The sequence below is a fragment of the Grus americana genome, chromosome 1 (genome assembly GCF_028858705.1).
Source record: "Grus americana isolate bGruAme1 chromosome 1, bGruAme1.mat, whole genome shotgun sequence".
NCBI lineage: Eukaryota > Metazoa > Chordata > Aves > Gruiformes > Gruidae > Grus > Grus americana.
In genome coordinates, this window is record NC_072852.1 from 7269779 (window position 1) to 7297293 (window position 27515).

At 39.2% G+C, this 27515-nt stretch overlaps 1 protein-coding gene across 2 annotated transcripts in view; it reads left to right on the forward strand.

Moving 5' to 3' along the window:
* CDC123 (cell division cycle 123) overlaps positions 1 to 26721 on the forward strand; it is a 39335-nt gene extending 12614 nt beyond the window's left edge. The window contains exons 7-14 of one of the 2 annotated variants that reach the window (XM_054837378.1): positions 5721 to 5769; positions 7410 to 7485; positions 10503 to 10625; positions 14107 to 14135; positions 19620 to 19748; positions 21572 to 21709; positions 22297 to 22324; positions 24045 to 26721. In XM_054837378.1, the coding sequence (XP_054693353.1) occupies positions 5721 to 5769; positions 7410 to 7485; positions 10503 to 10625; positions 14107 to 14135; positions 19620 to 19748; positions 21572 to 21709; positions 22297 to 22323 (571 nt within the window). In that variant the 3' untranslated portion in view covers position 22324; positions 24045 to 26721. Of the gene's footprint in view, positions 1 to 5720; positions 5770 to 7409; positions 7486 to 10502; positions 10626 to 14106; positions 14136 to 19619; positions 19749 to 21571; positions 21710 to 22296 lie in introns of both variants that reach the window. The other variant, XM_054837465.1, reaches the window with a different exon arrangement.
* The last annotated feature ends 794 nt before the right edge of the window (positions 26722 to 27515 follow it).

The window sequence follows — 27515 nt, forward strand, 5'->3', positions numbered from 1 at the left end:
AAATCCACTCCACGGGTCATAATATGGAAAAGACTTAGCAATGGCAATTTGTAGATCTGTTTCTTAATCCAGCTTTGCCAGTGATGTGGGACTTAAGGCAAACGACTTTTGTTGTCTCTTCCTTCTTTTCCCATTTTCTATTGGATATCTGGTATTGATCTATACATTGTTCAGGTCAGGGAACTGCCCTTGCTGGAATTCCCAACTGTCTCAAGTTCCAGGAAAACTTCAGCTATGCAATATTTCAATACAAACCATTAAAAAATATGGCCTTAATGCACATATACTGAGCATGACTAGATAAGCTTTGACTACTTAAATGTTTGGATTCTCTCATGATGTTGACACTTTGTTTGGTTGAAAAGTTCAGAATAATGAGTTAACTTTCCTCCTTGTTAATTTTGTATAAATTAACAAAGACTTCAGAGTGATGCTCTCGTTAATGTAGTCAATGTTTCTGCTTCAAAGTAAGCATTGCATTTTACTTCGCTGAGTTCATGAAAGACTTGTGCGTGGTGTGATTCTTAACTTTTCAGGTTTTAATGTAAGTTTTCAAAAACTTAATGTTGTGGATATGTGGTAAAAAAAAATTCCCTTTCTAATTGGGATTTCTGTTGAATGAATAAAACACCTCCTTTGAACAAAAATCCTTTTAAAGCCCTGTTAAGTGTATTGGTTTAGAGCACAGTTTTCTTCCTTATTGTTAGAATGTGTGGACTACATTTCGTTAAGACATGATTGCCCACCTTGGGATTGGTATAAATATTAGCAATCGTTCTAATGATGTGATAATGCCCTTTCAATTATAAGATAAGCTTGGTGTTGTATATCATGCTTATTAATAGACTTTGGAAATTTTGTTAGACTTTGGAGATTGTTCCTGTTCTAGAGGGCAATACTGGATGTTTTAAATCTGCAGACGCTATTATTTGGATTATGAACACTAAAGTGTTTTTATTTTTCCAGTTGTTTAATAATCACAACCATAGAGGTGAAATAAGAAGTCCTGTGAGTTCAGCCTTGTTCAAAAGCAACGTAATGCAGAGAACATTTTGTGCAGGGATTGCTCTTTGACTTATTATAGAGGGGCAGCATGAGTCCCTTGCGAGAATGGCTGTTTTCTGATGTGCACTTAAATGTTGTAAATTGACTCTCAGTATTTTATTGGACCAGCTGGTGCTATGGACCTGTTATTTCCAGAATTTCATTCCTGAAAACTTTTTGTGAAGCTGGTTAGACAGGTGAAATAAAGAGTCTAAAAGTAGCCACTGAACCCTGCTTAAGCCCAGGAAACAGTGAAGGGACCATCTGTGCTACATTTACTAGGTAAGAAATACCTACTAGGTTAACGGAGCAGGTGAAACAACTTCCACTGGGCCAAGGAAAAGTTTTCAAATGCATTAATGTGCCAGATAGAAAAGAACATGAGAGGAGATGCAAATTTTTTTTTATTTAGATATTTATAAGAGGGCTGGTTAAATTTTAAGTACTTGTTTCTGAGAGCAATTGAGAAAGTCTGCTCTTGAGTGAGGTTTAGCCCATCAGGCTCCTAAGCACATTGTTTAAAACCTAGCAGATATTTCAATCCTTTTTATTTTTAAGCTAGCATTCTGACTACATTTTTGATATCAGGCTTAATGTTTCTAAATATTGAATTACAAATTACAAAGAAATTATAATGTTTTTCTGAGATGTGGAGGAATAACAACCTGTCTTCTCCTAACAGAACATAGGAGGCAGTGTTGGCTTATAAAGATGTGACTTGGCACAGTAGCTGTTGGTTTAGACTTTAGTATAATCTGTTTCAAGGTAGACAGTTCCACATGAGAGGATGTGGAAAATGAGGCCTTTGATTTTTTTTTTTTTTTTTAAATTTTTTTCCTTGAGATTTTACTCATATCCCGTTTTCCCTAGCAATTTACAGTGTAGTACAAGATCCTCGTTTGAATGGTGCATTAATTTCCTATTTCTTTTAGTCCTTATTCAAGAAATAAAGATGCACTTCAAAGGCTGTTAGAAGTTTTTCTTCTTGTTTTTTTTTATTTTTTATTAAGGTTTTAAAATAAACTATGAGATGATAGCAGGGGAACTATCAGGTACAGAATAACTTTTACAGTTCTCATATTCATAATAGTTTATTATCTACAGAATAATCTCAGTGACTTGCAAATGAGTTCACGGCTCTCTTAGCAGGATAGGTACTGGAGGTCTTACAAACTTTCTTAAATTGCTTTTTTCAGCGTTGAACACTGAACCACATAATGGCTTCATGTAGCGTGTTGTGTTGTCAAGTGTGTGCATTTGGAGATTAATGTACAGCTGCTACATATAAAGAGACCTTGATCCTTCTGTTCTTGACATCTAAGTATAAATCTGTAAACAAGCTGTTGACCGCAGCACAAGGCCTGTAAGCAGTAGAGTTTAATTCCTTCACGCTTAGTAGTGTTCAAAATGACAGTTTTCAAAGGCTTCAGAAAAGAGAGCCCAGGTATCTCTCAGTTTTGGGTTCCTGAAGTTTTTTTGATTGTTCTTTCAAGTACCTCCAAACCTGAATAGGATGTGGGTTAAAGAAACCCCGCTTAGCCTTCTGCCTCTTACGATCAAAAGGCAATATGTAATAGACTAATTTAGCTGGGTCTGAACAATTAATGCTACAATAAGTTGGTAAAAACTACAAAATTGCAACTACCTCAAGTTGCCCAAAATATATTCCCCAAAAAGGGGTGGTAGTAATGTCCTTTTGTTGACAAAACCTCATGAAACTATTTAGAAGGAAAATGAGACTACAAAAACCTGAGTTTATTTTGTCTTTCGCTGTATTCTCCCATTTTTTTTCCTCATTTGCACTCAGTCCTATGTCATTCAGGCTCAAGAAAAGTAACGTTACTGCATCTTGCAGTATTTTTGTCTATATTCGTCATTTTGCCTGTTTGCTTGATTTGTCAGCAGTACCTGAGCAGTCTGTGTGACTTGGGATGGCACCCGAGGATTTAATTTTCTGACTTGCGAGGACAGAAAAAGTATCTTTCTCGATGTAGTTTTCACCCAAAATAGTTGAGGGTTGAGCAGGCAATAGTTTTGATTGTTCATAACGCTGTTTTTTTGACTGCTGGAAAAGACTGCATGTTATTGGAACAAAGCGGATTGTAGGTACCCTCATCTCAGACATGGAAGTCTGTGACAGGCAATACAGGTCCTAGTGTGCAGGGATTGTAAAACTCCACATGCTGGACTTCAGCTGCCTTTTTATATATAGTTTATGATTGTGTTTGTGTGTGGGGGTGTTTTCTTGAGCATGGTAGGCATATATGCTAGTAAGGGAGAAATTTTAAGTCTAGCAAAACTGCAAGCTCCCATGAGTTTGTTTCTATTGCCTTGACAGATCTTAAATTGTGGGGAATATAAACTGTAGTTGAAGGATGTTATCTGTTTACATAGGCTTACAGATATATATGATCTGTTTGATTACAGTACTTTTGGAAAGCATGCCTACTATTGCCCTTCTTTTGTGCGTGTAGTGGATGTTAAAGTCTAAACTAAAACGTGTGAAATTTATTTTTGCTGGCTACATACTGAATGAAGTCTTACATTAGCTTTTCGTTTCAAACGGAAGGCTGGGCAGCCATGTCTTACAAATGCAATGCTTATATTAGAGATACTGAACTTCTGGATTGCTTAACTAAGTTCAGTGCCAAAGGGAGATAGTATAAATGTTGCCATTTAAGACTATTGCTCAGCAGTGACCCTTTACACAGTTCTGTGCATTGAAGTGGTTTGTTGCCAGTAAGGTCAGGGAGTACGCTTGGAAAGAAAATGCATTTTCTTTTGCCAATTCCCTTTGAAAATTACAGGATTTATTGCAAGGTTTGCTGTAAAAGCACCAAAAAAATGCATAGAAGTTGGCTTGAGTATAACTACCTCCATTCTTGATAGTTCCTGAAAGGTGGCACACAGAGTCAACTACTCACAAGGGACAAAACCTTGACATCTGCTTGCAGTTATGGAAATAGTTTTGTTTATTCCCACTCCAAGAGATTTATAAGAGTATTTCTTAAGGTTTTTACTTTAGAAAGATACTGTGCTGTGGAATCAGAAGTGCTGAGTGGTGCTGTTTTGCATCCCTTATTCATGGAAATTAACTGCTCTAAGGCATCATGATGTGTCTCTGTTGTGTAGTTTAGGAAGTTAAACATTAAAAGTACTAGGGAAAACATGCTGCAGTGAAACTAGATTAGGTTGCTCAAGTTCATCTGGTTCTTTGAGAATCCAGTTATGCGAATATAATAAAGAGGAAAGGAGCAGCACTGTTGATTGAAACAAAAAAACCCCCTGAACAATGAATCACAGACTGGTTTGGGTGGAAGGGACCTCAAAGATCATCTAGTTCCAACCCCCTGTCATGGGCAGGGACACCCTCCACTAGACCAGGTTGCCCAAAGCCCCATCCAACCTGGCCTTGAACACTTCCAGGGATGGGGCATCCACAGCTTCTCTGGGCAACCTGTGCCAGTGCCTCACCACCCTCACAGTAAAGAATTTCTTCCTAACATCTAACCTAAATCTCCCCTCCTTCAGCTTAAGGCCATTCCCCCTTCTCCTGTCACTCCATGCCCTTGTAAACAGTCCCTCTCCAGCCTTCCTGTAGCCCCTTTAGGTACTGGCAGGCTGCTATGAGGTCTCTCCGGAGCCTTCTCTTCCCAGGCTGAACAACCCCAACTCTCTCAGCCTGTCCTCATAGGAGAGGTGCTCCAGCCCTCTGATCACCTTCGTGGCCCTCCTCTGGACTCTCTCCAGCAGCTCCATGTCCTTCTTGTACTGGGGCCCCCAGAGCTGGACGCAGTACTCCAGGTGGGGTCTCACGAGAGTGGAGTAGAGGGGCAGAATCCCCTCCCTCAACCTGCTGGTCACACCTCTTGTGATGCAGCCCAGGACACAGTTGGCTTTCTGGGCTGCAAGCGCACACTGCCGGCTCATGTTGAGCTTTTCATCAACCAACGCCCCCGAGTCCTTCTCCTCAGGGCTGCTCTCAATCCATTCTCTGCCCAGCCTGTCGTTGTGCTTGGGATTGTGCTGACCCATGTGCAGAACCTTGCACTTGGCCTTGTTGAACTTGATGAGGCCCTCAGGGACCCACCTCTCCAGCCTGTCCAGGTCCCTCTGGGTGGCATCCCTTCCCTCCAGCGTGTCGACTGCACCACACAGCTCGGTGTCATCAGCAAACTTGCTGAGGGTGCACTCGATCCCACTGTCCATGTCACTGACAAAGATGCTGAACAGTGCTGGTCCCAGTACCGATCCCTGAGGAACACCACTTGTCACTGTTCTCCACTTGGACATTGAGCCATTGACTGCATGTCTTTGAGTGTGACCATCCAGCCAATTCCTTATCCACTGAGTGGTCCATCCATCAAATCCATGTCTCCAGTTTGGAGATGAGGATGTCGTGTGGGACAGTGTCAAGTTATAACGCTCACATTTAATCCATGTCCCTGTCCAAATTTAAGTGCTTCCAAATTACACTAGATGAAAAGAGAATTTTTTTTTCCCTTGATAATTGTCAAAATGAGGTTTGTTGTTCGTGTTTAATTTACTTGGTTCGTACATCTTACAGATAATTTAACAGTAGCTTTTGTGAGTCACAGTTTGGAGTTATTTTTCTCACTATGGCTAAAGTCATATATGTAACAGCAGATTTTGATTTCTGTACCTTACTTTTGCAGATTTATTCACTGTACTGATGATTCCCCTGATCCTTCCTTGGACTACGAGGTAAGAATCTTTGTATGATTTCTAGGTAATTTAAATGAATTGCTCGCAGGCAGGCTGCCATTTGTGCTTGGGTATGTGCCCATAAAATTTGTGTTGTTTAATTGCATTGCTTTGGCAGTGTGGGGAAGCCTGGTTTAGTGCTACAGGCCATAAGGAGTTAATTTAATTACAGATCAGAGATGAGCTCAGGTTCACATTTTTGAAGCTTCCTTGCAGTTTCCTCTCATGTCTGTAAGGTTTTGCCAGGAAGGATGAGTTCAACAGCTGAAAAGTCCGATGTTCTTGATAGTATGCTGCTTGTAACTATCACAACTGAGGCTACTAAGAGAGAAGCTAGCTGTAGTGGCTGGGGACATCCTGAACTGATCTATCATATCTTGTTTCATATGCTCATTACCAGACTAAAATGTTAACATAGCAACGTAGATATTAACAATGTTTTAAACTGTTCATGGGGTGTTATTATGATAGCATCTAGTCATGTCTCTAATAATAATTTTTATGTAAATATAGTATTTGTCATCATCCTGTGGGCTTAAAGGGCTTTAGAGAAGTGAATGAACAGTGTGTTTTTTTAAAGTGCTATCTTAGTGCATTAAAAATACAGGGCATCTGAAAGTTGAAACAAAAGGTTTCATGTCTACACTGTAGTTAGGAACGTCACCTTTGATTACTGATGTTTTTTCTGCTGCAGTTGATAGATGTTGGGAGTTTCCAGTACCCATGAGCAGTAATTGAGGGCCTCAATGGATCCATCTGAATTCTTCAGATTAGGAAATGCAGAAACTTGAGAAAGTGCCAGAGATACGCTTTAATTACCAGGCAGTCTGTCCTATTGACTATAATAGTTTGGTTACTATTTCTATCTCATGTCCTTATTTTAACTGGTTTGCGCCTTCAAAGGCGTCACAGAATTCTGCCTGGGTGTATACCAGAATAGAGGTTGATTTGCTTAAATTTAATTCTGCTCATCAGCTCTTTTGACTAGGGAGCAACTTTCTGCCAATTCCATGACAGATTTGTTGTGTTGTACAGCATGGGTTTTTTTGTTTTCCATGCGTTATCATTAATGTAGCTTTGAAGTTGTTTCATAAATAATTTCACAGTTACAAATGCTGTACAAAGTGGAAGAACGTAAGATAATTAAGGTGGGAAGGGGCCTCAGGAGGTCTCTAGTCCACTCTCATGCTCAAAACTGGGTAGGCAATGAGATCAAATCGGGTTGCTTGGCATTTTATCAAATCTCGCCTGAAAACCTCAGTGGATGGAGGCTGTGCAACCTCTATGAGGGAGCTGTTCCAATGCTGGACAGTCCTCACAGTGAAAAAGTTTCTTCTTATGTCCAGTCTGAACCTTTCTTCTTTAAACTAGTTTGGACTAAATGATCTTTAAAGGTGCCTTGCAACCAAAAGCATTCTGTGATTCTATGAAATTGATATTGTCTAATTGCTTTGAAGTATTTGCTAAGATGATTATGTGAACTGCAGGTTAAGATTGTTTTGTTTTCTTGTATCAGGAATAACTTCAGAGGTCATCTTATCATTACAGTAAAACTGTCAATCTAGAAGGTATACCTGTTGACAAAAAGTTACCCATTACCTTTCTGAAACAATACTTTGTCATTTGTGTTTCCTCTATAGCTTGTTCTTCGCAAATGGTGTGAATTAATACCTGGTGCAGAATTCAGATGCTTTGTCAAGGAAAACAAGCTAATAGGTAAGGATTTTCTTAAAGATAAGATTATTAGATGAAGTTCTTAGGAGTTTCTCTGATTCCTTGAATCAGCTAAATCTGAAGACTCTTCTTTCTTATCACACCTCATTTCTGGAATTAATATTTTCTTCTTCTTTCTGTAATTTAAAATGTGGTGTGTCACTTTTCTCTTTCCGCTGTATTTGAAAGCTTGATGACACAGCATGCTCAATATTACAATGGGAATATTCTTAATTCTAACTGCTAATTCAGAAACTTCACCTAAAGACTGTTTTGTGACTCCTTTATATTCAGGAGTAAATGGCATCAGTTTGCAGAATGAATACAGAGGCATTGGGTATTATGCTGATAAAACGTGACATGTGGATGTTATATGCAGAAAGTTGGGGAGGTCAGAACATGTCCACAGGTGTACAAGGTGTCTGAGCTCATATTATATTTGGTGTAGCTTAGTCAGAAAACCTGTTGATCTGTTACTCTGTTTCAAAAACCTAAATATAAAGTGGCACTGAACAGCTAGGGTATCCACAGCATACAAAGAGCCGATGGGTGCATTGGGAGACCTGTGACAGCTGGAGGACAGGCAGATTGTGCTACAGCATGTATTTTAGGCAGCTCTAGGGTAAATTTAGCTGAATTATACTCCTCTAGATGGATTGACTATTCTCTGCTGACTGTAACTGCAGCTTCGACATCTAGTGCACATTCAGGTGCTTGAACTGAGGGATTTAATTTCAAGCTAAAATACTATTGTGGAGTTGCAATTCATTTTTGGTGTGGTCTGCCATGGAATCTTTAAAGATGAACAGAAATGTAAATAGCACAGGACCAGTACACATTTGTCTCTAAGATTGAATCATTCTGCTTAAACTCTTCTAACAAGGAAATGTTATGGCAGTGATGTAGCAAAGCTCTAATCCAGACTTGATGGGAAGGAAGGTGATTTTTTTGCTTAGAAATCAAGTTTGCTCATTTTGTCTGTCTCATATCTACATACTCACAAGCACCAAGATGCATATATACAAGTGGTCTGTCCAGGATTCCTTGTGATGATATGGAAGTGAAGGGATATTAGCTATCTAGTCCTCATTGTTTCTCCTGGCTTCTTCTTAGCATGGTGACTATGCACTTGTTTTGGATGTGCCTTTTTGTACCTGTTAGGAGCTGTCAGCAATTTGTCTCTCCATCCTGTCCCACGTCTGAATCATTAGGAACGTACTCCCTGTTCTTTGTTTACTGATCTGGGTGTCCTGTGGAGCTGCACATAGATGTTTTGGGATGTGCTAATCTAGATGTTTTGGGATGTGCTAATCTAGGTGCTGTCAACACATACCATTCTCGTAGCCCTTTTATTTGGCTGTTCCTTCTGGTGCTTCTATGCTCATCCTCCCATTCTCTCTCCATTCATGCCAATTGCAGGGTTTATTACAGTTCTCTGTAAGAGTTTATCTTGCTAATAGCAGAGATTCTCCATTAAGACAGTATTGCTTAATGGCTACTGACATAGCTTTTTGAAGGGGGAAGAGCTGAGTCCTGTCCTGTTATGTGCTGCTGGAACATCACAGCTGCCAGAGATATGCATCGCTGTAATAACCTCTAAAATGTTTGAATGTAGATTTCTTATAGAATATATATAGTGATATTTACTTTCAAATACGTCAAAGAATTTGTAGACTGGCTAATTAAACACTCTGTATATTTCATTACTAGGTTTTGAAACCTAGTAGATGTACCAGTATGGGGTTTTTTTTTTAGCTAGCACTCCAGCTGCATTTCTGAAGGCAGTTCCAAGATTTTTCACAATATGTTCCCATGCTCTTAAAATTAATAAGCCTGTCAGTCAAACTAAGGAGTGATACTTGCACAGGGTAGTGAATGATTTCCCAGTTACACATCTGCATCCCCTGAGATGCCACCATCTTTAGTTTTTAGACCTGAGTTAAGCTTTGCAGTTGTATTAATAATTCAAAGTTCCACTGGCATCATAAACTTCATATGAACTTTTTAAAAGAGCACATCTTTGGAGACAGTCAGCGTTCTCTTACAGTAAAACTTAATCTCTGTGTTTTGTATATAGTCAAAATAGCAAACTGCCATCATGGATACCTCTTTCTTGGGGGATTCTGGGTTTTTCTTCCCCTAAAATTGCATGAACGCCCCTAAATAGCATGAGTTACTCATTCTGCATTGATGAGGCAGGTCTCGATTTGACATTTGTCCAGCAGAGTATTGCAGTGGCTTATGTTGACGTATCCTGTATGAGAACTTCTGCCAACTAAGATGCATGCAAGGATATAATCCTGTTGATGTCAACTTAAACTGTTCTCTTGTAGGCAAACAAAAGTCTGAAATTAAGAGCTTGTGATGTAGCTGGGATAGTTTATCTAATATCAGATATGCAAGAAAGCCCTTGAGGGGCGTGAACGAGAGAAAGAAGGTACTAGACTGCATGCCATCTCGTTGATTTTTAGAACTGAAGGTTTCACCTGTGGTGCCTTATCAAATAGGTACACTTTATTCCACGCTTAATAAATCAGTTAAAAGAGAATCTTTATGGTACACTATGATCTATCATCTTTGCTAATGTGCAAGCCTGGCATCTAGCTCTCATGTTTCATGGTTCCAAATTCTGGTCCTTACAGCTGATGTGCAGAAGAGAAAAGGTTTTTGACCAGAGTAACTGGGAGGGATAAAACTGAAAGGAAAAGATAAGAACTGGAAACTTGAACTTGGGCAAAGGTTCCTCCTGAAATTCACATACAAATAGTCAACGTGTGTACATATAAAATGAAGTTTGCAAAATGTAGGGCAGACTATTCAAGGGAAAAATTACTAATGGAAGTGCTTTAAGTATTGGAGAATAAAGGCAAACAGTAAGTAATTCTTAATGGCTGAAACTTGGGAGATCCTCATCTTCTGAAATATAGATGATAACATGTCTATGTCTGATAACTGCATTTTGTCTGGTTGGCTTTTTTGCATGCCTAAAGCTCTTTATAATCAACTAAAATTATTGACAGGTATCTCACAGAGGGACTACACTCAATACTACGATCATATCTCTAAGCAACATGAGGAGATCTGTAGATCAATACAGGAGTTTTTCAAGAAACATATACAGTATAAATTCTTGGATGAAGACTGTAAGTATCTTAAGGCTTCAGTTAGCAAGGGGAGTATGGAGGAGGGAAGGAGGATGTTTATGAGGGTTTTCAAGTACTTATTGCATGCATAGTTACAAAGATGTAAAAACAGAAATGAAGGCTCTGCTTCTTTGAAGTTCTTTTGCAGGGTACTGGGAGATTTGAAATTGAAAGGGCTTGCAGGGCAAACTCTATAGAAATGAGATCTGTCCTCCTGTCCCCTTGTTGAGCCAGGCTTGTTCCCTCCACAGCACACCAAGCTGCAATGTGCTATATTCCAATCTACTGCTGGAGATCAGCGTTAAAACAAGTACTTCTCAGTAGAAAAAATGGCATCCCCAATATCTTAAGTCTGCGACTATATGCATCCATCTCTTCATAGCTATTGCTTTCACAGGGCTTGGTTCTGTTTAACTTGGGAGAGTCTTACAGCTCTTGTGGCTAAAGTGTGCAGAGCAATGTAGTTTTTGAATGACATTGGGAACAAAAAAACCCTGAAGGTTTGTCAGACGTTTGCTGCTAAATTATTGATATATTCCTTGAAGAAAGGTTTTGTAAGTTTCTTTTCAAGAAGTTATAATAATTTCTCCTAGAATATTGATGCACAGCAGCTTAGCTGCTGAAACTTTTGAATAAAGGCAATGATATTTGATACACCTAAGCAGCCCAAGTTAATTGTCTTGTTCTTTAAATGTGGACTCCTTTGCAGATCTTGCTGGAAATAGTTTCTGACATGGCTTAGTGATAATTAAATAGTGTTCTGTTGTGATGGGTGATCAGGAGTGGTGAAAAATCTGATGAAGAAATCTAAATTGGGTCTGGTGGGGCCAAACCTCGGTTTGGTAAAAATACATAAAAATAAGAATTGTATGTCAGTTGTGTTGTCTTCTACAAAGCTTTGAAAACTCAATGTTTAGGTAAGTTTTGAACATGGTTAATTATTTTGCTGAGCCACCAGAGCAGTCAAACAGATCTGTCCTGTCTGACTTGCTGAAAAAGATACCTTCTAATGCCAGTCTACCTTGTATGAAAATTCTTAATAATTTGGCTCTGCAGGGTTTCTTTATTTCAGTCCAGAGAAGTTCTCAAGGCCCACTCCTTGGAGAAGACTACTAGTCTGGAAATCAGTATACTAATTTAATAGGTCCATAGCCCTAATGTTTTGAAGTAAGAACAGTCATATAGATCTGACATTCTGATTACTGTCTTTTAATTTTCCTCTGTGTTCCAAAGTAATTTTAGCTGGTATGTAATCAACTGATAGATAAGAATTCAGGGCACTATTTTTGGAAATTGGTGCCTAGATTTAGGCTCTGAAACTGCTGTCTGGTGAACTGAAAGGTCTGAAGTGTCATCTTATGTAAAGGACGTAAAACTGTGCCATCTGAGTTACCTTCTGGGAAAAGGAGGTTTCAGGGTGACCTTCTGAGATGAAGATTTGTTAACCTTTTGTTCCTAGGCTCTAAATGCTGGTGACTTCTCCTTCTGCAGAGAAATGCCATGCAGAAAATGTTTTCTGCCTTTTTTACCACCCTTCAGTCATCCCCCCGCTTATCCCTTGATCCACTGTCTGGTAGCATATGTGTTGTTAACAATAAAAATCTGGGTTTGCTTGTTTGTTTGCTTTTAAAAGGAAAGGTATTATAGCTTTTTTCCTGACTTCTTGTTTCGTTGGGGATTTTGATGCTGTTTGCTCTGCTTTTTCCAGTTGGTCTGGTAGCATCTCCAGATGGAAGAGTTGAGTCAGAGCAGTAGGATAACAGATGGGTGAATGCTTTATAAATCTAAATTATGTTAGAACCTTCTAAATACCTTTCATAAGAGCCCAGTAAGAACAATGGTTTGGAGTATTGATACTTGCTGTAGAGTTGAGACTTGGCTTACCCTCCATTTTGAGCAATTACTGATAAAGTTTTACTGCAGTCTCACTGGAACATGACACTCCTGCTCTGAGGTGGTCCCTAAGAAGAGGGAAGAGTTCAGGTTTTCTTCTCTGTTCAGCGTTTGTGAGTGTTCTGAATTGGTCTCCAACGTGCAATCACTCTTCACGGGGATATAAATTCTGCGAAATGCCATTAGCCTCAATGATTGCCATAGGCTTGCTAGCTGACAGGTGTAATTTTATAATAAAGCTCAGATGCAAGTTTTCCATTAATGAAATATGACTAATGAGAGTACCTGGTACAGGCAATAAGTGCAGTTGAGCAGTTGGGGAAGAAACTTAGTGTTGCTGTGCTCCTCTTCACATTGATGACTTAGCCACCGGGGGCTTGTCTTCTCAAGAAAATCATAGCACTTAATTCCAGAGTGACATTTAAAATTGATGTAACCGAGCTTGTGCAAAAAGCTGCGTGGATTTTTAGCCTATATGGTCAAAACCGGTTACGTGACTGGCTTTGGTGCTATTGAGTTGTGGTTTGCCCTTAGCCCAGCCGACTTCACATGAAATGTTGGATTAAGCTGCTGAGTAGCTTTACATGCATGAACGTGATCAATCAACATCCCTGTTACTGACAGGCAGCTTCCTGAGTAGTCACTGAGGCTCAAGTGTTCTTCAGTCATATCCTGAGTTTAGTTTATCCCACATGTATTGGGAAATCTGTTAGCTGAAATATTCCCTTCCTTATTAGTGAAGGAAGTGGCAATGCAGCATTTGTCTGAGGTTTTTCTAAATCTGGCTTTTCTTTTTCTTTCTGCTAAACTGGTACAATTTCTGCATGTAGTCGTGCCTGAATGCTTATCTGTCGATTTCCCTAGTTGAGTAGAGAGACAAAGATTTGTGTAACCATACAGAACAGAAGCTAATAGATGCGTGTACAAAGGTTCACACTTAATTAAGTCAAGGAGAGGGACAACAATGGAGCTGCTCGAGGCAGCTTTGCCTCAGTCACCAAGTAGCAAAGGGTCTGTTGGAAAGAGTTGTTGATAATCCGTAGGTGTGCTGTATCTGCTCTGGGTTATATGAAATGTAGCCCTTTCACTGCCGCTGCCTCCTCAGCACACCCACCGACCCCTTTGTTCCTACAACCTGTTTGTCTTGTTATCTACTGAAGTCCTAATCTCCCTCAAGCAGAAACTTTCTCTTATTAAATGTTTGTGCAGTGTCTAGCACAGTGGAGTCTCGATCCTTCCTTGAAATTTCTCTGTTTCGCTGTAAACCAAACAACAGTAATGTTGAAGATAAGGTTCTCTCTGGGCTAAGAGTTGATCAAATGTTCTTCGTTGGTGGGGTGGGGGGGGGAATCAACAGAAGAAACCAGAGTTAAATGGAAAATCCCAGCAGCTGATCTCTCGGTGCATTAACAGTAGTTCTTGAAATGTTTCAACTCCCTCTTGGGAATGAACCTGATTCTGGCTTGTTCTTTAGACATACTGACTTTGCAGATTGTGCTGTGAACACAAGTAAGTATTCAGATTTAGATGACATCTGTGAAATGATATATCTTTTAAGATTAACATATATTTTTTTTCTCCTTTACAGTTGTTTTTGATGTGTACAGAGACAGCAGGGTAAGTGAGCAATAGGTTATATATAATTGTTTATTCTGTGGAAACTCTTCCTGAAATGCTACAGAGATGAAGCGAATAATAGCTTCATTGTCCTAGAAGTGGTCCTGACAAGAAAACCCCCAAAACCCGAAAGACCTGCTTGATGTTATTATTCTGTTCCCCAGGTCTTTTTCTATGTTAGACACTGACTTCAGTAGGAGAATAATAGGATTGGGGTGAAAATATGTCTGTGCCAGTGATGTAATTTTTTAGTAAATGTCTTCCAGAGAAATAGTCTGTCTTAAAGCACATAACTTTGGCTTCAGCTGCAATTCTGTCAGTTCTATGAATCTACTGGAGGCAATTTCATTATGACACAGAGAGTCTTTGCTGCTGAAATAATTTAGAATAGAATAGACTATTTCAGTTGGAAGTGACCTACAATGGTCATCTAGTCCAACTGCCTGACCAATTCAGGGCTGATGAAAAATTAAAGCATGTTATTAAGGTCACTGTCCAAATGCCTCTTAAACACTGACAGGCTTGGGGCATTTTCTTTTAAGATAGGTACTTAATCAATATCATGCAACATTACTAAATTTGTTTTAGTGAAACACTCCCTACCTGTTGCTAAGGTTCCCTCTCTGCATAATGCTTACTCTGGGTGCTTTTGACAGAAATGTATCTGAACATTCAGCCAGAATAACCGTGATATTTCAGAATATAAGGCAGGCATGATATTTTGCTCACTAAAAAATTTTTGAGTGATTCTTACAAAAAAGGCTTTTTTTTTTCCCCCTGTGATGTTCTTTCACTGTAGCATCTGAACTCATCACAATTAATTGTTAATATTTCTTCAGATTATCCATGTGAGTTTGGAAAATGGTAACTTGTACTCCATATATGGAAGTCTAGGGTACAAAGGGATAATTGTCAAGAGTATATGAATGTGGCGTGCCTAGTTTGTTACAGATGGAAGATAATTTTTTCTTTTCAAACTGCTCCAGCTGTGGTTCTGAGTGCTCGGCAGAACCCTGAACGTCCAGGTACTGACAAAGCGGGGAGAAATGTCCCATCTGAACTTCAAGTGCCAGTATCAGAGTTAGTCACCTTGACCTCTGCTAGTGTCAGTGGAGAGAAATAGGTCCAATGAATTGTGTTTGAAAGGCATACACGTATTGTTTTGAAAGCAACCACAACCAAAAATGCATAATGTAGCCGTAAATCTCAAAACCTGATTTTGGGAATCACATTAGTGCATGAGAAGTAAGTCTTTCTTCTAGCTCAAATTTCTTCCAAATCCTAAACCAGAAATGCAAAAAAAAGGCTATATACTTTTGCTGTATACGTTTATGAGTCTCACTGTTTGACTTGTTTACACTTGGGATTGGAGAAGGTCTTTGAGTTTAGTTGGGGGTATTTGTAGTAAGTCCTGATTCTGACTTTGAATGTTGCTAAAGTTTTTTGTCATTGTGTAATAGTAAACCATGCCATAGTTTGCAAAACAGAAACTAAACAGGACTGTGTGTCGTGTGGAAAACAACTATTTTGCTGTTGCTCAGCACAACTTCTAACGTAGGTATCTAAAATGAGGGTACGGGTTAAAAGTGGCCATGCTGAATGGTACTGAAAATAACCTGTCCAGGCTCAGATCATCAGACTTGAGGGTACTGTCAGGCAAAATGAGGAGCAACACTTCAGCATTGAACCAGGTTCTGCCGTTGAGTACTCTGCCTCACAGCTGAGGCCTGAAGGCAGATTATTTAAGTAAAAGGTTTCAGCCTGTGTGATCTCAAATGAGCAGTGTTTCTTCATCTGTCAAGATAAAACATATCTATTTGTAGATATCGCTTGGTGCCTCCTACCCTCAGGTCTTGTAAACTGCCAGATAGCCCTTTGTGTGTCAGATCCTCCTCCTTTCACACATACTTTTGTGGTTTGCAACTGTATTATTTGTCACTCCCTTTGTTATGTGAGTTATAGGCAGCAAAACAATATTGTGTTGCCGGGCGTGATTAATTTCCAGAGCCTGTGCTCCTCATCAAGCTGGTTGCACGGCAACCTCACCTACAGAATGAGAGAAATGTCCAGTGTCTGCTTATTTTAAATTCTTTCAGCTCTATTCAGCTTGGAGAAACTCGTTCTTTGATGCGGTCGTGAACAAGAGCAACCCCCTCCCCGTGCTTGCTTTAGTTACTTGAGAGACTGTATGGAGTAAGCTGCCACAGGTCCTGCTCATTGAGTTGGAGGGTGGCCTAGAAGCAGCGGTGGCCTGGTTGAGAGCAAGCTTTTTTATGCGTCTGCCTTTCCTGTTAGGCTCTCTTCAGACAAGTCATCTTTTAAGGAGGAAACACTGCCATACAGTCTTCCAAGCTAGATGATCTGGAGATCTGGTCCTGAAGAGGTTATGTTGCAGGACCGGTAGCCTGTTTTCATTTCAATCCACTTTTTCTTTTTTCTTTCTCTCCACCCTCCCACCCCTCTACCCCTGCCAGCAGTTCACAATCATTGTGCAACAGCCCACAAGCCCAAGAATCACTCTGCTGTTGCTCTTTGCTAACACCCAGGTGTTAACAACTTGTAACCATGTTCAAAACAAGTCACTGTGGTAAGACAAAGAAATGCAGTGAGTGGCTCCAGACCGCTGCTACCTCGCAGCTGCTTTTATTAACATGCAAACTAGCGCTCCTGTCTCTGCCTTGTGAGCATTGTCACTGTGCATGAAGGTGCAGCTGGAGTTAGGGAGATGTAACAGTTCAGTTTGCATTTTATCTATCTTTTTAACTTCCTTTAAACAGTCTTTGTCATAGGCACTTCCTTTCCGCAGCATGTTGCTTAATGCTTTAGTAAAGCAAAGCATGAAGCTGACATGGTATGGTAAATCCATTGATTCCTGGTTTAGGATGAGGAAAAAAAAAAACTAATGCAGGTTGGGTTTTTCCCCCTCCAGATATGCACAACATTGCTTTTTTGCTTCATGCATTTCTATGCTCTCATATAACAAAGATTACTAATACCAGAAGATTGCAGATAAATAGCTTTACTACTGCTCTTTGGATACACAGTGCAAGTCATCTTAAACTATATTTAAATCATGACATCGCATGTAAGACTTGAAAGAGTATTTAATCTTAAAAGGCAGTTTGGTTACTGACCCAGAGTTATATACGCACCCTTTAATGAGCCCTGAAAAGGGCTATTTAGTTTGTTTTGCCACTTCTCATCAATTTGCAGCTACCAAAGCTTGATACGGATTTAAGACCATCTCAAGGAAACGGTTGATGTTGTAGATAGTGTACTGCTGTCTGCAGGGAGCGAGGAATACTGCTGGGTGCTCACAAAAAACAGGTGTCGCTTTCAGTAGTCTCAAACACAATTTTCACTTTTTCCAGGGTACATCTCTTCCCTAGGGAAATGATCTTAAGTTCTTATGAAAAAGCTGAGTTTCATGTATTTGGGGTGAGAAGTCTCTAAAAGCCTCTCATAGGGAAGTCCTTTATTAAATGTAAACATTTCTGATGCAGGGAAAGATGCTCAGAACTGGTGAATGAACTTTGCAAGCCATCGCTTCTGTCTGTGATTAAATTGGTTCGTTAGCTTGTTTTTTTAGTGTGGTAGAATGAATCTAAAATTACAGATTCCTCCTCCTGCTGCCTTGAAGCTAACAAGATGTCCCCATTAACAAAAGTAAAACATCACTTATAATGAGAATTTGTGGCTGCTTTTTGAAGAGGAGCAGAGATGGAAAATGATAGCACAGCTTGCCCCTGTTCTCTCTCTGTGCTGATGGTGTCAATATTAATGCAGAGGTGTTGCAACTTAGCCATGCCGATTCGTGCCTCTTCACACTTCCAAAACAAGTAAGAAACCACTCAAGTCTGTGTCCCCGCAATTCGCAGGTTTGGGCTTTTTTTGTAGCCATCTGGTTTTGGTGCTGCTGTTGAGGTGCATTGGCTTCTTAGCATTTACTCTGTGAGAGCTGTACCACATGGATGTGTCCTGAGAGAGACCGACCTGTGAAAGCCTGCGTGCAACCATGCACTCACCAGTCGGGGTGCCAGCTCAGTTCCAGTTTACAAGTAATATCACTGGTTTATCTGTGCTGGGACTCCCCTCACCTGCATGAGTAACTGGCTGTGGATGATAACAGACCAGGCAGAGCATTTCTGTTCTCTATTGTATGGGTTTCCATGCATTTCCTATTCTATAGGGCACTGTGGGGGTGGCTTAGTTACTGTGGGTGGGAAAGGAAGTCTCCATGTTACTCTGTGACTGCGGGCTTCAGAAGCGTCTTTGTAAGTTAGAAACCAGTTGGCCGTAGTGTAAGTCATTGAAGATGTTTGCTGTTTGTATCAAGATAGGGAAGATCTTTTAAAGAAAGATCTTTCAGGAATGAGGGAAAGAAAGAGAAAGCAAAATAAGTTTTTAGTAGCTACACAGTCTTCAGGTTTGGTTTCCAATTCCAACTGATCTTTAATAAACACAATAAAACCCTTCAGTCCTGCTTATGTTATAGCAACCATTTTCTTTCCATATTTGATAGATCTGATTTCTTCCAGATGTAATACTTGTTTTGCAAATTTTTACTAGCGGTTATAGTCATATTTCATTATAATTTATTCTAATGTTTTGCTTTATTAGAATAGATGACACTTTCTTGGGTAAGAAAAGATGGCCGTGTGCTGAGAGTTGTATCCTGAGGTGACTAAAGGAACACAAACTATTTCTTGCTCCCCTGCTGACATCTCTGTTACATTTAATAAGTCATGTTAGTCTCTCTGCTTTCGTTTTTCACTTGTAAAACAGGCATGCTGTTGTGCATACTACCAGAACTGCTTGGAACACAAATATATTAAAGATGAGGCAGGAGAAACTAGCCTGGACAGCTACTAATGGCTATATTAAAAAATGCCTTTAAATTATTCTTTATTTATCTATATCTGTGCAGCACCTTTCAGCTTTCATGATCTCCACTAGCGTTTTGCAGTGCTATTGTATTTTTAAAGTCCCTTCTGAGACCAAGAACAGCAATCTTTGTAGACTGCTGAATGTACAGCTGTGCTGAGGTGACTTTTGATGGAAAGCAAAATCCTTGTTTGGGGTTGTTTTTTTGTTGTTTTGTGAGGGGGTTTTTTTGTTTGTTTTTTTTTTTCCATTCCTTCTTAATGCTATGTGGGGATCTTGGAGGACGATGGAGATTAGACAGAACTGTGGTCCCTCTGAAAGCACCTTGCATAGAACTGAATTCATTTTATTTGAGCACTGTTTGATCTTCTGTTTAAATAAAAAATAAATAAAATAAATTAGTAAGTCATAGCTTGCTGTGTTTAAAACTGTGTCTAATGTAAAGGATGTTAGAATATTTTAAGTGCTTAAAACCAGGTGATTTCAATTTTGACATATTTTTATCTAAAGACCAAGCATACTACAGTAGTATAAGTATTCTGATTTTTTTTTTTTTTAAATTCTGTGACTTACTTTAATTCTTCTGTTGTTCTGTTGCAGGGTAAGATTTGGTTAATAGATTTTAACCCATTTGGTGAAGTAACAGACTCACTGCTATTTACTTGGGAAGAACTGACCTCTGGGAAAAACTTGAAAGGAGACCAGGGTGAAGGGGAAGCAACGGAACAGGTACAGCCCTGCGGTGAGGGAAGCTGGCTAACAGGCATTATGGCCTTTTTTAATTTTTTTTTAATTTCTTTGTTATAATCAAACAAATCCCATTGAAGTAAATAGGCGTCCTTAACTCATGAAAAGTTTACTCTTTGTAAATAGAATCTACCTTGTTAGACAGCAGTTATTCTCAGCAAGTATTGCATGCAAGTTTTAGATGCCTGCAAGGGAATTTTTAGTTCCGACAGTACAAGCCCATTATTGCAGCCTTGACCGCAGTGTGAAGCAGATGCCGTGAAACTTGCTTTTATACAGTTGTGAAGCGCTCTTTTCAATTTCTCTTAAAATCTGTTACTTTTCTATTTAGTCACTTAAAGTTCTGCTTTGTTCCTGATATCTGTCATACAGTTTCCCAGAGCTCCAGATTTATGTTTGCGGGGGGAGGCAAAAAGAAGCTTAACTTCTGTCTCTTCCTCACATCAAATAACCTCAGGGAAGCCTTGTCCTTTGGTTGAACTCCCTGGACTTGCAGAGCAGGGCTTTTCTGTCCCTCTTCCAGGCTGCATTGCCTCCATAAAAACAAATAACTTCCTGTTAATACAGAGAGGGAGGAGTAGTCTTCATTTATTTGTTCTCCAGCTTTTGTCTCACTGCGTGCTTGAGGCTGAGTCCTCACATCTTAACGAGTCCTTGGACAGCTGGATAGAAGATATAAAGTAGCACGATACTTCATCTTGGGAAACACTTGGTAGTTGTCTGAGGAGAGATGGTAGGTCAGATAGCGTGTGCTTTTCTTTATTTTCTAGCTGTTCGACTGCATTAGAGGTGACTGAAATGATGTGCTTTATTGAGCTGATTTGAACATTTGAGCTTTGCTTTAGTTCTGCCGTGATTTTCATAACACTTTGAAAGGGAAATACACCACTCTGCAGGCTATCATTCACGCCACTTTCTCTTAGTCTCACCGGGTGGCTCTTGCTGTATGAAAACCCATTCAACGAACCTTCCTGCTAAAAGCTGTATCTCCTTTGTTAAAACATGCTCCCAATTCTTGAGCTGTCCATGGCACGCCTGAATTTTGTTTTGAGGATTTCTTTTTCTCAGTGCCAGACACTTTACACAGTTTTCCCTGGTGTAAGACTGGATGAAAAGTAGAATGACTTGTCTTTATGCTTCAGTTTACATCCGATCACAGAACCTGGTGTGAAGTTACTGAACTTCTGTCTTTAAAATGAAGCTGCTTATTGCCATACGGTAGACAATTATGTGTCATGTCAATGTGTTGAACTGAAAATTATATCAAGTTATCAAGTAAACTCATTGCTACAATTGAGCATTTAGAGATATTTTTGGATATTTTATAGAGATATTTTTTCCTTCAGTAAGTAATTTGGTTGGAAAGTTTAGATCATAATTTTGGTAAGGTTGTATTTGCAAACATGGGTTTAAACAAGGAACCTGTGAAGGTGAGTTTAGGGATTCTATTGTAAAGACTTTATCCACATATTTATGTAGGTACTATTGCTCAAAGTTCCTTACAGCTCTGTTACTACAGCACTGTTATAAGCGTATGTATATTAAATGCATTAGTAATTGGTACATTCTAGAAACTTTAAAGTGAGGGAATGAATGCCTTTATTTGACATTTTAACTTCTGCTCTTAAGTGGGCAGAGTTTTTAATAAGAAAACTACAGTTTTTAGAAAGTGCAGGTTTAGTTGAATGAATGCCAAATAATCTCATTGGCAAAGTGACTCAGACAATCTCTTGGAGGAGTTCAAGAAACGTTGCTAGCTTTATTCACGTACACTGTTCTTCTCTTACCCAATATCTTTTCCAAAGGACTATCCAGTTTTCCGTTGTACGAACAGTAAAGTTACTGTCCAGCCTAGTCCATACCTGAGTTACCGACTGCCGAAAGATTTTGTAGACCTTTCTACAGGAGAGGATGTTCACAAATTAATTGACTTTCTTAAACTGGTAAGAAGTAGTGAAAAAAATTCCTGTGCTTTTGTAATTAACATAGGTTACGTAGTTACAGAAAAAGTAACATACGAAGCCATCATACAATGTATTATCGGGTTGATTTTTTTTTTTCTTTTTTAATGCTTTTAAGAACTTTAAAAGTTAGAAGATGTGTGTTAGGGAAAAACCTTAAACACTTGTTCCTTTTCCAATATGATTTCTTTGTTCCTTTGATGGACAGTGACATGAAAACATGACGTTTCTGCAAGCTGTGGAAGGGAGGGCAGGTTGCCTTCATCTTGACCACTGACTTCTGCCACCACCGTCATGTTTTCCGATTCTTGTATATTCTGTTGGTTAATGTATGGGGCAAATCTTGTTCTTTACTGGAAATAAAATCTAGAGTTTGAGATGGGGGAGAGAATTGATATTGCTCTGTTCCATTTGCTGGAAACATTATCTCTTACCATTCAAAAAATGGCTTAGAAATGCAGTCATTGTCTAATACCCATTGTATCTGGAAACACTTGTCATAATTTCTTAGTGCTCTTACTTCAGATGACCGTGTCCTAATGTTATGAACTCTCCTGTTCCGTTGACAGAAAAGAAATCAGCAAGATGATGACTGAGGTATCAAGAAGCATTACATTGAATTACAAGCAAGAAATGTGGCAAAAGCTATATTTAGCATAACTATTAAGCTATCGGTTTAAAGAAAACCTGCTTTTTCTAGTCAGTGAAAGGACTGAAGAGCTGTTTATCCTGTGTGTCTGTTGGTTTATATAAAAGTTTAGAAGAGCTTTTTCAGGGAAACATGAAAGGTCAGGGTGAGTTCTCACTGGATTCCAGGGTAAATGCAAATATACCACGGTGCAAGCAAGCAACAATCTGAGTGCAACTGAACGACTGCTTTCCTGTCTCATAATGTGAAGACTGATGCCATTGAAGTATGCCATTGGGCTCTTCAGTGATAAATATGACAACATTTAATGTTAAAACATCAAGCATCCTCTGAATTTAGGCACAGGCTTGCTTAAGATATAGTCACAAGCAAAGAAAGGAATGCACTTTTTTTTTCTGTAATAACCCTTTAAAATTGTAAATTGACTTTGTTTTGGGAGCACTTCTCATCCTTCCTTTATGTAAAAAAAAAAAAGAAAGTGGAGAAGGGATCTTGTTTTCTTTGTTACAAGGGCTAATCCTTCATTTCAGAGAACAGCTGTAGCTATCGTAGACTACTTCAGGTTTGAAAATTTTGCATTTCAGGAATTTGAAATTCTGAATGCATTTCAAGTAATATTTTTCACAGTAGCTAAAGCTATGAAATTTGTTAAACTTCACCAAATTTCATTTCATTGTCATAGTAAAGCTTTCATGAAACTTATTTTTTAACATGATTACCTACTAGACATCATCTGTGGCTTTAATATAAATAGTTAAACATAACATCAACCTGTAACTTTATATGTGGACTCAATCTTGTTTCTTTAGTATCACATCTCTGAGTTTAAGAAAATGATTATTCTTTCAGCTCTTAGAATTCTGTATTTATTTGGTGGTACTTCATGTTTTTTGTATAAAAGGAAGCTTGGCTAAATTTGGGGAAACAGAAGCTCTCGTTACCAATTGCTATTATTTGGGAGGTGGGGAGAGGACTGTTTCAGATGAAGAACCAACTGACCTTTGGTTGTAGGTGTTTGCATGGCATCAGTAATCTGTTAACAATGTACGCAATTCCTGTTGAAACAAAAGGAGGTTTGGAGGTGCTCATGGCCCCTGGAAATTGGTTTCTGTTTCAAACCAGTTATATGATACTTTGTGTGTGTATATAAAGCTGTTTATGTTTCTTTGCCTTGCTTTTGCTGTCAAATTGATATGGTGCTCGGTTACAATTTGTTCTTTGATGTTGAATCTGAGCTTAGATGTTAAATTATTACTTACTGTCTTTATTTAGCTTCAGTTTTGAATGAATACTTTAGTTAAAGATTACGCAGATTAAGAATCCAGTTCTACCATATACATTGATGAAACATTGCAGATTAAAGCTCCTGGAGTCTGAGAGTGCAAGATCTGCCCTACCCTTGAAGTGGTGGAATCTTCTTGATAGCTTTTTGTGCACAAACTGGATGATTATTAGCTCAGGGCTGGGCTATACCTAAATCCTGCCGTACTGCAGGACTTTGGATGAGTTTTTCTCACCCTTATCAGAGGGATTATTTGAGTATAAATGCCTCTAAATCAGGTAGGAACTTCAAAACATAAAAAATGAACACAGCTTTCCTTTTTCTTTTAAAGTTTCTAGCCATAACTTAAACTATTGTGATGATCTAACTACATTTTCTTTACACAGATAACACCCTGGAATTTTCAGCAGATTCATAAATGCTTCTGAACTACAGATTATTGTCTTTAAAAAATACTGAGTCTTGGTTTAAGGCTGCAAGACAGTTTCCTGCATCTTTTTTTGTGGGCTCCACTAATTAATTTACCATTATCACAGCTTTCTGTGTTGGATATTCACCAAAATATATATGGTGTCGGGACCAGTTTGATGGGACCCTGTGCACTCCAGAGTGTCCCTTTAGGTGAGTAGTCTGGAGCAGTAGCCTTTCAACAGTTCTTTGCTTCTTGACGTAATTATTTAATCTGAAAATGGCATCACCAAGTGAACTGACCATAATCAGTGCAGAGTTCTTAGACATGCTGTCAGCTTTCACGTGTTTGCAAGAACTGTGGTCCTCTGTGGGTGCTCTGCATTTGTAGTTGAGCTCTTCTAGGACAAATCGCAGTGGAATTGGACACTGGCTGAGCACCTGGCTCCCTAAACAGTTTTGCTTGTTGCCAGCCTGTGCTGGTCCCCTAGTTAAAGAACCACCATATCAACATGCTGTGCTGGTCCTGTCTCCTACCCTGTGCCCTCTGGCACAGCTTACCCCTTGGTCCCTCCTCAGTTTCAAGAACTGTTTAACATAGTCAGAGTCTTCTCTTTATAGTATGCTAGTGAATTCAAAGTTTGTTTTTCTCCCCTGTGATTTGCTAAGAGATGACCACTCTGAATTAATGGCCTGCTCAGCCAAGTTATCAAACATTGATAACTAACTTTATTTCAGAGTTGCAGGAACTTAGGCCACTTTATCTGGGCTTAGTCTTAATGAAGACCATAAAAGGTAGCAGAGCAAAAATACTTGTCCTGTGTTCAGGTCCTGATACAGAAAGAGTCTCCACTATAAAAAATCTGTTCTGCATAATTGGATTCCCCAAAATATCCTGTCTTTACAATTTAAATACATATGTTATATTTGCTTTGCATCTTTCTCCAAATTCAGGTAACCGGATGTTGAAATTTTTTTTGTCTGCTAGATTAAATATTCCTCTTCTAAAAGAATTTTCATCCCATACGACCTTTTGATTTGTGAGGATAATTAACAAACATACTTCTGTTGGGGAGGTGAGAAAGCTAATGTTGCTACATTAAAAATGCTTCAGATCAGTTTTAAACTTAACAGTATATGACACTTTTAATTCTATTTTCAGTCATCATAAAATCAGCTTCTGCCTCTAGCCATCATACAGAAATCTGCAAATACAAAATTCCACTTGTTCTGGTGCTTGCTCATGTGATTGAGTGGTATGATCACCATTTGCTGAGTGAGGACTAATGATACACTGTATTCTTAGTTATATGCTTAAAACATTATACAAAGATAGTTGTAATCTTGCCTAGACAGCAAACATGAGAAGTTTGAGGGAGGTGGGATGCAGTTGCTTCATACAGATCATGTGCTTGCCAAACTCTTAAGAAGTCTGGCTATGTCTGATGGCTCAGGATTTGGAATAATGCTCCTGTACTGCTGGGCTGCAGGCTGTCCACTCTGTCTGTACTCCTTTGACACTTCTTCTATCAGTGTTGTCCTCATCTTTCTTGACCCACCAATCTAATATTTGAGTGAATGTTAAGATTAAAATAAGTGGCAGCATGGATAATGCTGATCTGAATTTTAGTACCTCTCTCTGTCCACTTTTCCCTCCCTCTTGGAAAGAGATTTTTTTAGTGGTGCTCTATAATATCTGAAAAAAACCCTAAAAGTAGGGGAATAATAGCCAGCTCTGAGTCTCAGTGAAGTGAATACCACTTGTTGGTTTCTGGTCACAGTGTACAGCTTGTAAAAATCCTCATAACTGCATCTGACATCCTTAGCTAGAAATTTCATGTATCTCACTCTTATGCCCTCTCCTGTTGCTGATGTCTAGGATGCAGCACTGGCTCGAAAAATGTACTTGCTGAGATGTAGTTTAGCTGACTGTTTGAGCAACAGACTATTAGACTGAACCATCAAAGCTTCCAGCTTTCAGGAAAGTGTTGCCAGAGGGAAGGATTCCAAAATAGATCTGTGGTAGCATGGAGATGGGTAGTAGTGTGGCACAAACCTGTGTAAAAACACTTCTGGTACCTTTGTGCATGACTGATGTTAGCTTTCACAAACTGTCCCAAATCTGAAGTGGGGTCACATAGCTGGAGAAGGCTACAGGGTATCTGTCAGTGGGTATAAACAGGCAAATCAGCTTGGCAACTGGTAAATAATTTCAACCTTGGAGACCAAGAGTATACAATTCAGGTTGTGTTTGGATAGCAAGTCATATCACTTCAGGAAATAATACTAAACTAAAATACATGTCTTTGGCTAAGAGAAGGTGGGCCTTAAAGTGTAACAGAAACAGAGACCATAGCGCTTTTGATTCATGATGGATACTTGGTAATGCTGATATGTAGAGGCTTAATAAATCTGTCTTAACAAAAGTTTGCCTGGATGTTGAATTAGCAGTGTCTTTATTTCTCTTTGAATCTGATGACCTCTGTAAAGAGAAAGTCTCCAACTTGTGGTCATCCAATTAAAATAAGACTTGTTACCATAACTTTGGGGTACTTTGTGGAGACCTGAAGTTTTCTCAAAGCTACAGAGTCTGTAAGCAGTAGCATGTGATTATACTTTTTTTTTTTATATATAGTAATAAATACATCAGAACTGTACTAAGAGTGGGGTTTTTTTGGGGGGGGCAGGGGAGACCTGCGATATTTGTGTGTGTGTGAACTATTGTAGCAATGTACTCCTGGGGTACCAAGAGTGTTTTGACTGCTGTACGGTTTTCTTAGTGGCTGACCAGGCTTCTAACGATGTGTTTTGGCAGGTTGTAGTGAAAGGTTGGTTGGCTGGTCAGTCAAAAATGCTGATGTCTCAGAACCTTTCTTCATGGAAGCATGATAGTTAGAAATAAACTTTCAGGTCCTAAACTGCATTTCTAGCCAAGAGAAAGAAAACAATCAATGCTCATTATTTCTAGTCTTCAGGGCTCAGATCCAGATTGTGGACGGGCTTGAAATTTTGGGTTCTGTCTTAACTTCTGCTACGAAACTCTATGTCCTGACAGACTGTTGCACTTCATTGATGTAAATGAATTATTCATTGGAGCTGGGACTGTAAGAGGCAGGAGAGAATGAAGCTAAAACAAAATGTTAAGCTAAAACATCTGTAGGCCGGTATGAGGAATACACAGGAGGAACTCAATGTCAATATATGTCAAAAATGGTTGATGGGCATTGCAGAGACCGGGAGATAAACTGTAGCACTGGAACGGTGGTTCAGGACGGGCTTGGAGGCATGATGCCGAACATCAACAGCGTCTGTATTTCCAAAGCTTGGGAATCATAGAATCACAGAAGGGTTTGGGTTGAAAGGGACCTCTTAAAGATCATCTAGTCCAACCTCCCTGCCATAGTTGGGGGCATATTTTGCTAGACCACGTTGCCCAAAGCCCCGTCCAA